The 14654-nt window shown below is 40.4% G+C and overlaps 1 protein-coding gene across 3 annotated transcripts in view; it reads right to left on the bottom strand.

Moving 5' to 3' along the window:
* map3k4 (mitogen-activated protein kinase kinase kinase 4) overlaps positions 1–14654 on the bottom strand; it is a 49034-nt gene that overhangs the window by 15849 nt on the left and 18531 nt on the right. For 2 of the 3 annotated variants that reach the window (XM_041789616.1, XM_041789617.1), the window contains exons 4-17: positions 12663–12923; positions 12414–12566; positions 12125–12282; positions 11728–11844; positions 11538–11637; positions 8922–9005; positions 8545–8814; positions 8315–8464; positions 7791–7952; positions 4869–5002; positions 4192–4270; positions 4019–4097; positions 570–663; positions 164–289 (exon numbers count right to left, since the gene is read on the bottom strand). In XM_041789616.1, the coding sequence (XP_041645550.1) occupies positions 164–289; positions 570–663; positions 4019–4097; positions 4192–4270; positions 4869–5002; positions 7791–7952; positions 8315–8464; positions 8545–8814; positions 8922–9005; positions 11538–11637; positions 11728–11844; positions 12125–12282; positions 12414–12566; positions 12663–12923 (1967 nt within the window). The remainder of the gene's footprint in view (positions 1–163; positions 290–569; positions 664–4018; positions 4098–4191; positions 4271–4868; positions 5003–7790; positions 7953–8314; positions 8465–8544; positions 8815–8921; positions 9006–11537; positions 11638–11727; positions 11845–12124; positions 12283–12413; positions 12567–12662; positions 12924–14654) is intronic. The other variant, XM_041789618.1, reaches the window with a different exon arrangement.

The raw sequence follows: 14654 nt of genomic DNA, 5'->3' as shown, positions 1-14654 counted from the left end.
GACAAGTACTGAATCCTCTGGAGAGAGAGCCTACGACTTAGACATTTTGAATCAGATTAAATTGAAGCATTTCCTCCCTAGTTTCCTTTGTGCCAGCTCTTTCTCTCTCTCTTTTGTGTTTCGGACAGCAGTTTCTACCAGGTGACTCGGGGGGCAAAGCTACCTGACGTCATTGGGGCTGCTGCTGGGTGCTTTGGTGTGGCTGTGTTGTTCCCCCGGACCCTGAGGCACGGGGCGAGGGCCGTTGGGGAAAAGCTGGTTCCGGAGGTCGCAGGGGAGACTTCGGGAGCTGTGTGGTTAAAAAAAACAAACTGAGGAGCTCTGCCAAGGGAGGGGAGAGGACTGAACGTGGGACATAAATTAAAGAGAGTAGCTGGGTGGCTGGTTGAGGGACACAAATGAGCACTCACTCACTCAAACTGATCAAACATACTCACAGCATGCACACAACACAAGCTCAACAACTACAGGGCAAAAACAACACTAGGCATACAAAGCAAAGATAAAGAAGTACTACAAGCCATGCAGGAAGAATTCACACAGGCACACATTCATCTACAATCACCTACCTGAAACCTTCAGCATTAGGGATAAACAGATTGGGGTTTGGTGGGTCACTATGGCACCGAGGGACCTTTACGGGACGAGGACTATTCCTGGGAGCTGAAAAGAATCAACAACAAATGCTTCATTCAGTCTGGACAGCTGTAAAATAAAAATCTAGTGCTTGGATTAAAGGATATGTACAATAAACATCTGACAAGTAACACCCACTCTTCTCTAGAGGGTGCAAAAGCAACATATGCTGTATAACTGTGATTTTGATTACATGTTCCTTACTTTAGCAGAAGTAGAGATATTTGAGTAAAAACAAACTAGTTAAAGAGCTGATGGAAATTCGTTGCAGAAGTAAAAGCTGAAGAATAGAGCTAGACTAGAAGACCTTTCCTTCTTCCTGTTCTATCAGTCAGTATAAGCTAACTGAACCTCACACTTCTTTTTATTTAACAGTCCATGGCACCATATCATTTAGTACTGTGGGCCTTAAACATCAACAAAACAGTCATGTCTGAAATCCAAAGCTGTTGTAGCAGAAAGAGAGAGAGCAGCCATCAAATCCACAGGTTGGCGAGAGAGGAACAAGAGTACTTAGACTGTTGTGCTTTAAGACAGCATGAAGGTTGTTTGCTTGCAATTATTGGTCATTTAAAACAGGAAATTAGCTGACTGTGACTGTGTCTGAAATCACAAACTCATTCCCGACATTGCTCCTCCACATAGAGAGTTATACTGGAGTACTGGACTTTAACACTGCTCTGGCTATCGTTAATTTCATTTGAATTTATTGAACCAAGAAAACCTCATTTAGATCAAGAATATCATTAACAAGTGTCGTGGCCAAGACAGGCAGCATCATATTTAACAGTTACACATATATCATAAAAACTAGTATAACCAAAAATCAGTCAAACCCAGGTGACAGAGCAGCAAGTCATTAGTCGAAATATCTACAACCAGATGCATCTTCCTCCAACACATTTTATCTCTTTTTAAAAAGATTTCAAGACACCCACTCCCAAAGACAGATTTTCCTGAAGTAGATTCCAGGCTGCAGGAGCAGCATACCTGAAAGTTGGACTTTGGGCACAGATAGCAAAGAAAGTCTTGTGACAGAGTCACAGAGAGAAGACTCAAGCTTCCAGCACTTTTTACATGAATAAAAGCACGCAAGTATGATCAAAGAAGATTAAGCCTAATAAGGTCAGCTTTGTAATGAAATGATGTCATTGCTCTCACATAACTAAATATGTAGTTTAATAATGACCATGATTCACAATAGTGGGAAATTAAGGCTAACCTCACAAAGCAGATAAATTTGCAAGTCTGTCACCAGACGAAATCCATCTCGAAAAGCTCCAATCCAAACATGGCTCGGTGTCATTTAAGGAGCAGCTACAAGCAGGGTTTAGTTGTACTGAAAGCTGTTAGCAATGGCTGCTGCTAGTGTGTAGTAACTGGATGTAGCTTTAGTACAGCAGCAATTTTATCAGAACTGCATATTTCTTTATGAAATAAAGAGCAAAGGACTACAAAGGTCTTCTGTTGAGCTGCTTTGGCATGAGTTTGTGAGAGTTATTGAGGAGCACAAGGGGTTGTCATGTGTGAGTATGGCGGCAATTAGCTTGAATGTTGCCACAGCGGCAGTTGTATCAGAATTTGCCCCATTTCTCCATTAAGACAAGAGCAAAAAGCCACACTAAAAGCTTTTAAAGAAGGAAAATATGTTTTTGCTCTCCTGCCAACCTGCTAATGCATGGGTCCTGCACCTTCTGAGAATTTTTTGAAAAGTCCTGCCCTTCTGCTTGTATGGGAGCTTTTTCAGATGACTGTGAAATATGTCCATGCAGTCGTTATGTGAAACAGTCTATCAGGCGTGTCAGGTTAAATTATGGCACGACTTTAAGTGATAACTCAGCCAACCTAGCTTGACTGACCACAATCCCCTGGGGTGAGTAATGTATGATTCTAGACACAGCCTAATATTGAAAAACGTGTAAATAGTACTTGATTTTTACTATTATCATACCTAAGTACAAGATTCTGATACCTTAAGAGCTTTAAAATCAGCCTCCATCATTCTTGGTTTAAATGAAATAAAAATGATCTACAGACTGTCCCGTACATTGATTGAAATTAGTCTTAGGCTCTTTTTACATTTACAATGCAAAATAAATTCAGATCTAAAATGATGGCACATAATTTCAGAAGATCGCACTCTGAATTAAAGAAGTAGTGACTTTATACTAAAGCTCACTTTCTCATGTCTTTTACAAACAACGGTCTATCATCCTTTCAGTAGCACTCTTTACCATAGCTTGGTATCCCTGCATGTTGTGTGCAGAGAAGCCACTGGCAGTGCAAACGTATGAGCTAAGAGGCTAGTGGTTCCCTTTTTAACAGCTTTACCCCACATTATGTCACTAATATGTTTTAATAGGACACAGTGATACACTACTGAGCAAATAACCTTTTAGAGTACAGGTTAAATTGAAAGAGGAGACAAGTAATAAGGAAGACATGATCTTTCTGAGTCAGCTCCCATTTGAGAGACTCCTCCCTTTTGCTTTTGTTGTTTAAATTGATATAAATAAGGCAAAATGATATCAAGTGAAGAGTAGCTGGAAGCTAAAAGTCTGGCATAACTGAACTGAGCCAAAAAGTCCAGATATCTGAAAAGAGACGCAATTTCCATCACTCCGAGCGAGGCTTGACAAACATTAATAAAGTCATACTTAGAGTATGCATTGAGTTGCAATCACACAAAGCATTAAGGATTACCACTTGGTATCAAAATGCCCAAACAGATATAAATTCTTTTAAATGCTCTTTATAAACAGGGTGTTAGTGTTGCAAGGCATGCATGCCCATAGTAAAACAAAATTATCTTAATGGTTTGTCTCAAATGTAATAAAGTTAAATTTCTCATTTGAAATATAAGGAGGAGAGAAACTATGTATTTGTGTTAAACTTTAAAATGAGGTCAGGAAAATAAGTACTCAAGTGAAGCACAGTTATCTAAAAACTACTTATTTTTATTTTTACTTATTTTATTTGGGTATTTTCCATCTCTGAATGTCAGGAACAAGACTTTCACTTTCTGCAGCATGCCTGCTTGTTTTCTTTGTTTTTGTTTTTGTCTCTGTCTTTATTTGATCAGGAAATGTTTGCTGAGCAAACACATCATTTTCCAGCAACACCCTTCTTCACAGTCATAGTACTACACTTTAACACATCAGCTGGGCAACTGCAATTTTCTACTCTTGGCAAATGAGGAGCAGCAGGAATCAATCAAAACTGATGTAACTATAGATAATGTAAATGCTTCTGAGCTGTTCCACAGATTTTTGTTTTATTGCTTTGTTTATTTGGCACTCAGGCAACTGAATTTGAACACTGAAATTAAACTAAAATCCTAGAAATAAATGCTTTGACAGCTTAGATAAAAGGAGAATCTTACCAATGTAGAGGCCGGTGACTGGGCTGTGAGGTTTTCCAATCACGTGTCCAATACATTCATTCATCAATGCCTGTAAATTCTGCAGAAGGATAAAAAAATCAAAGTCAAGATTATAAAAATATAAAACAATTTGTGTGAAGAAATGAAAGACGGAAGGAAACAGGCTGTGTTACCAGGAAGTCTTCCTCTGGTAATGCTGATATGAAGGCAGGTTCGATGGCCTGAAGAAAATCAAAACCCTGAGTCGCCCACCTGTGGGAGAAACATGACAGATTAGTATGAAATCTGATCTTGTTTTGAATTTTAGACTTAAAACTGTTTTAAAGCCTTTTAAAGGTGTTGTGCTGCTGTTGCAGTTGTGTGCTGGGTCCCTCTTTTATCAGAGTACAATGTTGCCATGGCAGCTTGTTATGGTTGAAAGTAAAAGCTTTTGACATGGCGGGTTAAAGTAAAAAGTAGTTCAATGCAGTGGCTATTAAGGAAAGGATAAAAATAGAGTTTGGTTCTTAATAAGGATAAAAAAACAGCAGGGGCAAAACAGAGTTTATCACATTAAGTCCTGAAGTTGTTAAAGAGGATGAGGGCGGATAGCTGTTGTATAACTGATCAAGAGATTATCAAGAGACATCAGCTTCAGGCAGGGTTTGGTTGTGCTGAAAGCAAAGAGAATCAAGAGTTTAATTGCACTAGTTGTACTAATTAATGCAAGCAGAAGGCCTGGATTTAACCCTCAGCATCAATGGTGCAAAAAGCATCCCAGAGACACATAATCAAACTCATAGTGAAGAAGTTAGCACACCCTGCACCCAAACAGATGATAAAAAAGACACAAGTAAAGGTAAGTCCTTACCTGGGCTTGGTGCCCCTGCCACTCTCACATTTGGTCAGCACATAGGTCATCCATTTGCGTGCAAAAGCAATGTAGCGTTCCCCAATCCTCTGCCTGAACTCTCCTGACATTAGGCGCACCACTTCCTTGTGGTACTGTAACACAACGCAACAAACGAAATATTTTTAGGATAATTCCCTTAAAATACCCTCCACACCACCTTACATGGTTTTCACGAAACCAGAGTCAAACCAGTAAAAATCAAACCATATCATTGCCAGTAAAACTGCAGACGTAATTGTTGTTTAACCTTGCATTTGTAAGCCAGTCTGGCTGTGTCATGGGAGTTCATGTACATGTACTTGCGTATGGAACATACAATGTGTTTCTGGAGGAAAAGTAAAAGAAACGAGAGCTTAAACAACCTTATGTGTTGAATGTAAGCTACTGTAGAATATGAAGTCAAAAACTGACAAAATACATGCTCACAAACAAGATAAACAAAGGATTAAAGAAAGCCACACATGAAAATCAAACAGCCATGCACACTTAATATTTTTGCAAGCACTTTTCCAGCACTCATGTTCAACATTTCTCTGCTTGTGTGTGAATCTTTGCAGCCTGAGAGGAGAATACTGTGTTTCATGCACGCACTGGATTGTACTGCACATGTGACTGTTTTCCTCGCACTTACTCAGAGTTGTTCTCTCTGCTTGCTCACATAAAAAACTTCTTATTTCTGTCAGTCAGTGGGCGTGCACAGTCAGTTGTCTACCTGATTATGACCAGCTATGGTGATCCTGTCCTTTTCTCTTATGATTGGATAAGTGAGATGAGAACATCTCCAGGAATAATGTGAAAGGGGAATTGTTAAGGTGTGTTGTTCTGTCTTATTTTGGGCTAAAGGGAAGTGATGTAGATCTGTTCTCATGTCAACATCTAATCATAAAAGAGGAGGGGCAGTATCACTGTAGCCTGTCAGATTCAGGTAGACAACATGACTGTGCTGCTCACTGGTTGATAAAAATAAGAATATATGTTCATTATGTGTGCATGGCTGTTTGATCTGCGTTAACAGCTCATTTGTTCATCTATCTCAGTTGTGTGCATGCACTGTGTCATACGGATAAAATGAACTGATATGTCAATCTGAGATCAGAATTAGTGTTTTAGTAACATCACTGATCATTATTAATATGAGATCAGCTCAGACTGTCGGAGTGTTTGGGTCTAACGCGAGACCATGTTCACTACTGACTTTCAGCTGATTCATTTGTTCATGACGTTGTTACAGCAGCTACAGAAAAAGGAGTGTCCTTGAGAAAGCCTCTGAGTGTAGCTTTTTTGTTATAATGTTAAAATATGATTTTCAAATATGTTTGGAAAGGAAAAACTAAACTAAAAAAAAGTGCAGCTCCAGAAAGCTAAAATTCACCAGTTTACAGGGTCAGTGGTCGAACCAGTGCACTATTTCATTTCCATTGGCTTTAAAGATTTATATGTCAACTAAAACAGAACTCATAAGTCATCAGCTAGTTTCTCAGGTATGTCTCTGTGCAGCTTCAGTAACACTTGCTTAGCTGTGGATAACTGTGAGCTTGGTTTATCAGTTTGTTTTCTTAACTTCCAGCCATTGCTTCCCCTGCTGGTGTGTTTGTTCTGTCACATCCCTTTGACTCTACACTGCCCCTACTGGTCACATGCACACACATCAATGTCCCTTTTATGTTTGTAGGATATCTATGGGCCGTTTCAGACTGCCTGTTTGATTGCCATGTCTAATGCACCAGATAAACATGTCCCACACACAGAGAATCAAGAGAATAGAGACCTCGCCTATTTTTTCCACATGCCATGTGCAGTTATAGACCAAAATAGACAGGAAAATGATAAATAGAGAGCCTTTTGTAGCAAATACGTATGTCCACATTGGAGGGACATATTTGCAGAGGGTTCTTGATGACCCTGTGAAAGGTCACAAGCTTGAATGTGCCTGTTTAATAAAGTTGTTCACTAAACTTTTTTCTATAAGTAAAGCGCTTAGTTTCCACACTGGTACAATATGCTGGAAAGAAAAACACAGTAAGTTTACTTCTGGTTTGTGTTTTCAAAATAAAAGCCTGGTTTTGCATTTCTATGGAGAAACCCTCGCTGTTTGTACAACATTTATTCCTACTGGCATATTCAGATATGCTCTGACTCAATTTACTTGACCATAAGTTTTTGCACTTTCTAAATTATTGTTTGTTTGAATTCATCGTTGTAATCGGTCTCTTAAATATGTATCATTTATTATGATGTGTGCTGCTGACCTCTCAGCCAGGTCACCCTTGTAAGAGAGATCTCGATCTCAATGGGTTGTCCCCTGATTAAATAAAGGTTAAATAAGAATACAAACTTGTAGGGAGGATTATTGAGGTAACACTTATCAAGATTGACAGGCTTTTGACAGCAGGGAGACGCAGCCAACGTGCAGCACATACGTGCCTGGTATGAAAGCCATGGCAGGGCATGCTTGACACGCATGGCAGCTGCAAGCAGCAAAACACGCAGCCAGTCTGAAAGGCACTGAACAATACAGGGGACACCCAACAGCCATGATGTGTCTGCATAGTTAACAGTAAGTGTATCTCTGGCCTTATGTTATCATAGCATTAAAAACAGAAGCAACACGCACCAGGTATTGGGTAGTTTTTTAATGTTAATTTCCAAAATTGCAAGAAAATTGCAATTTTTAGTAACTGAAACATTGCCATAATTATTTTGCCTTTTGCTGAAGTTTGCCTGCAACTTTTGATGAAGTTATTTCTCTCCTCAAAATCTGTCTTATGAAATAGATGTAATTTTTCAAGCCTTGGACCATAAAATACTTGTAGCTAAAATGTAAGAGAAAAGGGAAAATAAGGTTAATCTGATCAGGATGGATTCGATATGTTTGGTTACCTCAAAGGCAAAGTTGTAGCCCTGAATCATTGCCTCCCTGTAGTACTGATGCAGAGTGGCTGGCTCCGACTCCTCCACCTCTGCCTCAAACTCTGTGGTGAACATGTACTCCACCCGGTCGATTGCGGTGCTGATCTTGATGCATAGCTGTAGAGCCTCATCCTGGGGCAGGAGACAGAGAGAGACAGGTGAATGATAATGATTTTACACAATAAAGGTTACATACATTCTAGACTCAGGAAATTGAGTTATTTGCTTACAAATTTGAGAAAATTAGCGCCAATTTAACAGTGTGAGAAACTCCATGTGGTTTTGAATGTTACAGATATGAAAGTAAAATCTGGTCTGACAGCAGTGGTGTATTTTTCAAGGTAATGTCACTGGAGTAGACATTCAGCATAACTGAAAGCAGCTGCAGAAAATAACTGAGCGCAAACTAAGACACCAGCATGCACCTGTCTAGAGATGTTTGAGCTAAACATTTTCACCTTGTTCCAAATCAGAGTGAATGGTTATGTAAGTACCTTGAGCTCCTCCAGTGCACTTGCGATGAGAGGCTGGCTCGATGTTTGCTCCCGGCTCAAAGTGAGCACATCCTCCATCGACTGCTGGAAGGCCTTCCGCTGAGCCACCAGGTGAGCTGAGTGCATCACTATCAAGAGCATGTTCTCCATCTGAACACAGATTGTTCCGGTGAGACACTTTTAAACTTGACGCCCACACATATTGACTGGAATAGAAAAACTCCACTTACCTTCATGGCTCTTAGAGTGTCAACAGTTTCCATCTGTGGGACCAGTTTAAGCAGCTCTCCGTCCCACTGATCCCAGTCTGAATCAGTGGTGGAGTCCCCAGCTCTGTGTTTACTCATGAGCAGATAAGCCTCATCCTCAGTCATCTCATCGGGCTCTTTGGAGCAGTCTTTGCCTGCTGCAGCGTTGAGGAGCTGCAGGATGAGAGGCCGCTGATCCATCAAACCACAGGGGACAAAAATCTGCAGCTCCTCCAGGCCTGGAATCTGAACCTGAGAGGGGAACCACATGGTTAAACACAGGCACAAATGCAGTCAAAGGAAGGAAAGATGGGAGGAAAGATGAAAAGCAGGCTAAATTTCCAGAAAAACAAACCTACCTTAACATGGTTTCTCTTCTTCAGTGCCTCCAGGAGAGAAGTCACCCCATCTGTGATACTGAAATCTGCAGCAACCTCTAAGTCCTGCAAAAAAGATGCAACAAAGTGTGTCAGAACACACAGCCCCAGTTTGGTGTATTAAAAAACAGGGTCACAGATATAAACAGCAAAGTCTGTGCTGTTGTGGCTTTCTGCTTCTGTTTACACCTTGCATTAACATCCTTGCTTGGTATTCAGATACCATAGTTAATCCTTAATACTAGGTGTAAATTCACCTCAATGTATAATTCACCTGAGTGACATTGAAAAAAATGGACTGCAATATTTGTATTTTTTTCTGCTATTGTGATTTTTTAACTGAAAAAATGAAATTATACTAGAATAATGCGGTGACTTTTAATGCATGCCAATACAGTTTTTAATCACTCAATTATATTTTCTTATAACCATGATGTGAATTATTTTCAGACTACAAATTTAAACCCACTCTTACTGTTATCACACAGTGCAGCCATATGATGGCAACTGTGACACACATGCAGGAGGAGGAGAAGTGAAGAGGGATCAGGTAAACCAACAGGCTTACTCAAAACTTCCCAAATAAACTTGTAGCTTGTAGTTGTGTTACGTGACCAAACAAAACTAATGAGGTTCAGCATTACATTAGTTTAGTCCACATAATTAGCCCCTTGAGTTATCTTCTAATTAAACGAAAGCATACTGTGCTTTCAAGTCAACTGTGACTCTCACACATGGCAGTGCACACCTGCATCTGCAATGTGAACAATCAGTGGCACGTCCATGCCTTTAATGGACCATGTTCATGACCACAGCATAAATGAGCACTGGGATTAGGTGTTGTGGTTGGAGGAATTCACTCACTTATAGAGATGCAACAATATCAAAATTTCAAATTATGATAATCATGACCTTAAACTGATTATTGATAAAACATTTCATTGAGTCTGATATTAAAAACACTATATATCAAATTATAAGCACCTACAATTTACACTTATAATTGGTGGAAACAAAAATAATTTCGAAAACTTGATCACATGTGCATTAACAAAGGTAGTTTGTTGATGAGGTTGTCAAAATATTTCATAATTTCTTGATACCAAATGCTTTAAACAACTAATTAACCATTATCTTTTTAAAGTCTGAGAGGACAGAAAAGTACCAAAGTTACTAAAAAATTCATATATACAAGTCATATTTTCAATCCAAAGCTCCTTATCAATGCCACTACCAATACTTTTTTCTTGTTTGATGCAAAGACAGACAACAATCTATTTCTCACAGAAGTGGTCTCAGATGAGTGGATTTCAAGTTATAAAGGTTAGAAAGTTAATAAATCAACCTGTTATTTCCATTTTACACTGCAGGAAAAGTAAACACATTTCTCATTCTCACATCAGTATTTATTCAAGTTTCTCTTTAAAAACTGAAATTTCTATTTACTTGATGTGACATTTGAACAGGTCATGGCAATTTTAGTGGGACGACTGTTGAGGAGTGTATTTTCTTACTGTCCTTGAACACATCATAATATAACTGCTGTCAGCTCGTCCAGTAAGCTGGTTAACTTCTATTCTGCTGATTTCAATATCAGATCATTATTTTAAACTAAAAGTTTGGGAACACATTTCATGGACTTTTTAGTCCAAAGGAGGAGCTGCTAAAACCAGAGACAGTCTTGTTTGTTTTTGTTGTCAAGCTGACGGTCTAAGGTAGGCTACTGCATTTTTGTTTAATTTGATGCATAATGCTGATGTTTTTTGAGCTTTTGAGTTGAGTAGTCTATGGTCGTCTCTGCTCTGAACTCTACCAGTCACAGTGAGTGGGGCAGCAGGAGGAGAGAAAGTGATACCTCCTCTCCCCTGACATCTCGACCAGTTCCCCCACCCCATCCACCTCACCCTAAACGAACTTACATAGCATGCTGTCTGGACATTATATACCCTGATATTAAAGCACGCTTATCACATACGGTTATCATGATTATGAAAATACAAACAATATGACAACCATGGGCAAATTTGATCACAGTTATCATTATTACCAGTAACCGTTTCATCTCTACTCTTGTAAGAGCATCTATCTCATCAGCATATTGCCAGTGTATCTGTGAAAGCAGCAGTTTTACCTATAGCTCTTTTACATAGAGGAGACAACGCACAGTGCTGAATTCTCAGACAACTGATTTTTAGGGTAAAAACAACAAATCTCACCATTTTTGTTTGCATTAAACAACATAAAACTGCCAGCCCAACATGCTTTCAAAAGGAAATAGTGATGTATTATTCAGGAAATAAACCTTGTCAGGTACTGGCTGACAACACAATTCAAGACTACAAGAGACCAGTGAGGCTGGATGGAGGTATATAAACCACAGTTAGACTGAGAGCTGTGGATGTGATGTATGGGCTGTTATTTGTATATGAGGTGGTCAACTGAGTTCTGATTGCAGGAGACGTACTATAAACACAAAGTGTTAACCCCATGTACTAAAGTGCAACTTGGTATCTGATTCCCCAGCGTGGATGTCGATGCAAAATGTAAACCTAGTCTCTGTTTAAAGGAAGTGAAAAATTCTTTGCTGCTTTCTCTCACCTTACGAAGCATTTTGGCAAAGCCCAACGCTTTAGACGCTCGTTCCCTGGCCTCATGAAACAGCTCTTTAAGAGACCGGCTAGTCTCGATGACTGACCGCCTGGAGGAATGAGGAAAAACTGCTGGTCAAAACAAAACACTCAACAAGGAAATAAAATGTTTAATGCAGGCTGAAGGAATTATAAAGTACCTGATCTCATCTGAGGCAGTGCTGTCATCCGCACTTTCCCAGAATTCATTACCACTTTTTTGCAGGCCAGCATCAAGGAACTCTCCAGTGGATTTAAGCAGCATCCCAGCAATATCACTGCAAAGAGCAGAGAGGTCCTCAGTCCCCCATAAAATATAAGCAACACCTTTAAAGGATAGTTTCACACTTTGAAGGCTCTTATATAACAACAGTCTGGAGCCTGTATAAACTTTCAAACAGCATCCTTGTCTTTTCTGCATTAAGGGATCCAATATCAAATCAGTCAGGAAAAAATGAGCAATCTTCATTCTGTTGTGTTCTGAAGTTTACCAGCAACTTTTTTTCTAAATACAGCGCAGGAATTTATGCCAGTTTGGTCTGTACATCAGTGACTGACCAGAAAAGCTTCCCAGACTGCGCCTCTCCTCCACGTATGTACGGCGTGATGACCTTTGTGAAGTTCCACTCCTCCTCTAAGAGGTTCTTTAAGCTGTGAGAAGCCTGAGGCAGCTGCTGCAACATCTGGATCCAACTGTGCATGTAGTCAAAGTAGACCTAACAAAACATGGTAGACAACAGAAGGATCTTTTATGCATAAATTGCACATCAGTAACTCATAAATTCACATTCTTTCCCTACTAGGATCACAGAGTTCATTTAAACCTGGCTATTTGAGCTCATCTTACCACCAGCATCTTGTGAAGGTCCTCTTCAAACTCGTCTATATTGGCATTTGTCTGCAAGCCCTGAGCGTTGGTCACCACGCCACGCAGCATGAACTGATAATACTGCTTCATTAGGAGGCCACCTTTAAGAACCTCCTTACACTCACGCACCAACTGCAGAGCAAAAACAACATGTTTAAACACTGATTAGCTTTTTCTACCTGAACAGAAAAAGCAGAAATCCATTAATGAGGTTGTTAAGCTGCTTGCCTGTTTGATACTGAGCAGTGAAGGCTCTCCAGCGGGCCTCTGTTCAAGTCGCAGTTTAAGGCATTCGTGAATGACGTTGAGGAGGACTCTGCACAGGACAAGGAACGCTGGCTGGAAGGACGGAAGGTCCATGTCCAGCATATCTTCCCAGGAAACCATGTCTGCTCCAAGCTCTGGGTGAGCTGGACCACTACAGGACAGATGGCGGGACAGCTCTGGCAGGTAATCACTGTAGAGCATGGGGTCTGGGAAATCTGCAAACTAAAGGTGGAAGATTAAGTTTATTCAGAAGGTCTATGGAGCACTGAAGCTTAACAGCAGAGTAATACGTTACTGTATTTGTTTTGGCTTCATTATGACCTGAAATTGCCTCTCTTTTCATCTTAGTTTACTAATAAACACGTCTTTCAAACTGTGTTTTTCTATTCTTTGTCCATCATGGCTACCCATATCTCATGTCAACAAAGATTCTTCAAAGATCAGGAGCAGGACAATGCCTTGATAAGACAAAATATTGTTGTCTGTGGTACATTTATCCAACCACTGGTGCTAAGTTTTGATATATGTTCTTTGTGGGCACAGATGGCTTGGTGGTTAGGTGGCGTCTCGTGTGTACAAGCAGCTGTGGCTCCTTTCCTGCATGTCCTTCTTCACTCCCTCCTCCCTCTCTATCCACTACCCTTCTCTATAAATAAAAGCATAATAAAGTGTCTCCAGTGCAAAAAGAGGCTGAATCAAGCAAAGCTAAGAGAGGGGAGAGACACAGTCTGATCGTGGTTTTAAGCTTGGGGTTTCATTCAAAATGTTCAGAGCTCACAGTGAGCCTCCTTGAGTATACGGCAACCACTTATACCTGATGCTATAGTTGTAGATTTTGCAGCTATTTAATGCCGATATGTGATTTTACTGCAGATATGTATAGTTGGTATATCAGCTGTAAATTGAGCAGAAATTATCCTATCAGCAGATAGGATCATTTCAGCTGAAAACAGATATTTAACTTTCTAACATAATATATGCAGATACTGATATAATGCAGATAATGTGCATCCCTAGAATGAGATGCAGCAACAACACAGCAGCTTCCAGTAGAGGTGGACAATATATTAAGTATGCTTGATGTATCATGCTTTGCCACGTGAGATGTATGAATATATGACTTTTGTTCCTCCCACTGTCTCCTCAATGCCTCTGTCTTAGCAGAAAGCTTGACCCCCCACCCATCCAGAAAACTCTCCTCCAGACATGCCCGCATCAGATGGAGAGAAGGAAAGCATTAGGAAGCAGCAAAAGTAAACAAACAGCCAAAGCGAGGTAGCGAGAGAGTAGAGAGAGAGATAGAGGCCTGGGACGATAATCAATAAATCAATTAATCGCACGATAAATGAAAATGAACTCAATAATTTTGCCGGCCTCGGTATATTGCCATGTGCATGCGTGTTTGTTTTCTTAGTCTCTCGCCTCCAAACAGACTGGATGACAAGAGGGTTCACTCTGTGCATCAGTCTCAGCACCTGGGTACGTTTGTTCCATAGTGGAATGAACGGAGGGAACCCTCCTGTCAGTCATCCAGTCTCTTTGTCTCTGTGGGGGAGGCGGGGCCGCTAGCATACACACACAGGATGCAGCAAGTGAGCCTGAGGAGCAACGCAAGGTAATGTAGTAGAAATTAGGAGGAAAAAAGATGATTGCAGAGCCAAATGCCACAGCCCCGGTGTGGGAATATTTCAGCTTCAAACCGAATGGGCAAGGTGAGCCCATCAACACGGATGAGCCAGTATGCCAAATTTGTTCAAAAGTGGTGGCAAAAAAAAAGGCAACACAAAAAACTTGCACGCCCACCTAAAATGGAACCACCCGACCCAGTTTTCCCAGCTGGGGAAAAAAACTGCACTTAGAGATGCAGAGCCTTTGTCCTGACAGTCAACACTCACTGAGGCGTTTGGTCGACAAAGTAAATACAAACGGAACCGCGCAAAATGGTGTGTTTGT

This window comes from Cheilinus undulatus, linkage group 6 (genome assembly GCF_018320785.1).
Source record: "Cheilinus undulatus linkage group 6, ASM1832078v1, whole genome shotgun sequence".
Classification (NCBI taxonomy): Eukaryota; Metazoa; Chordata; class Actinopteri; order Labriformes; family Labridae; genus Cheilinus; species Cheilinus undulatus.
The sequence above is the reverse complement of the archived record's forward strand: the minus strand, read 5'-3'. Positions and strand labels throughout refer to the sequence as shown.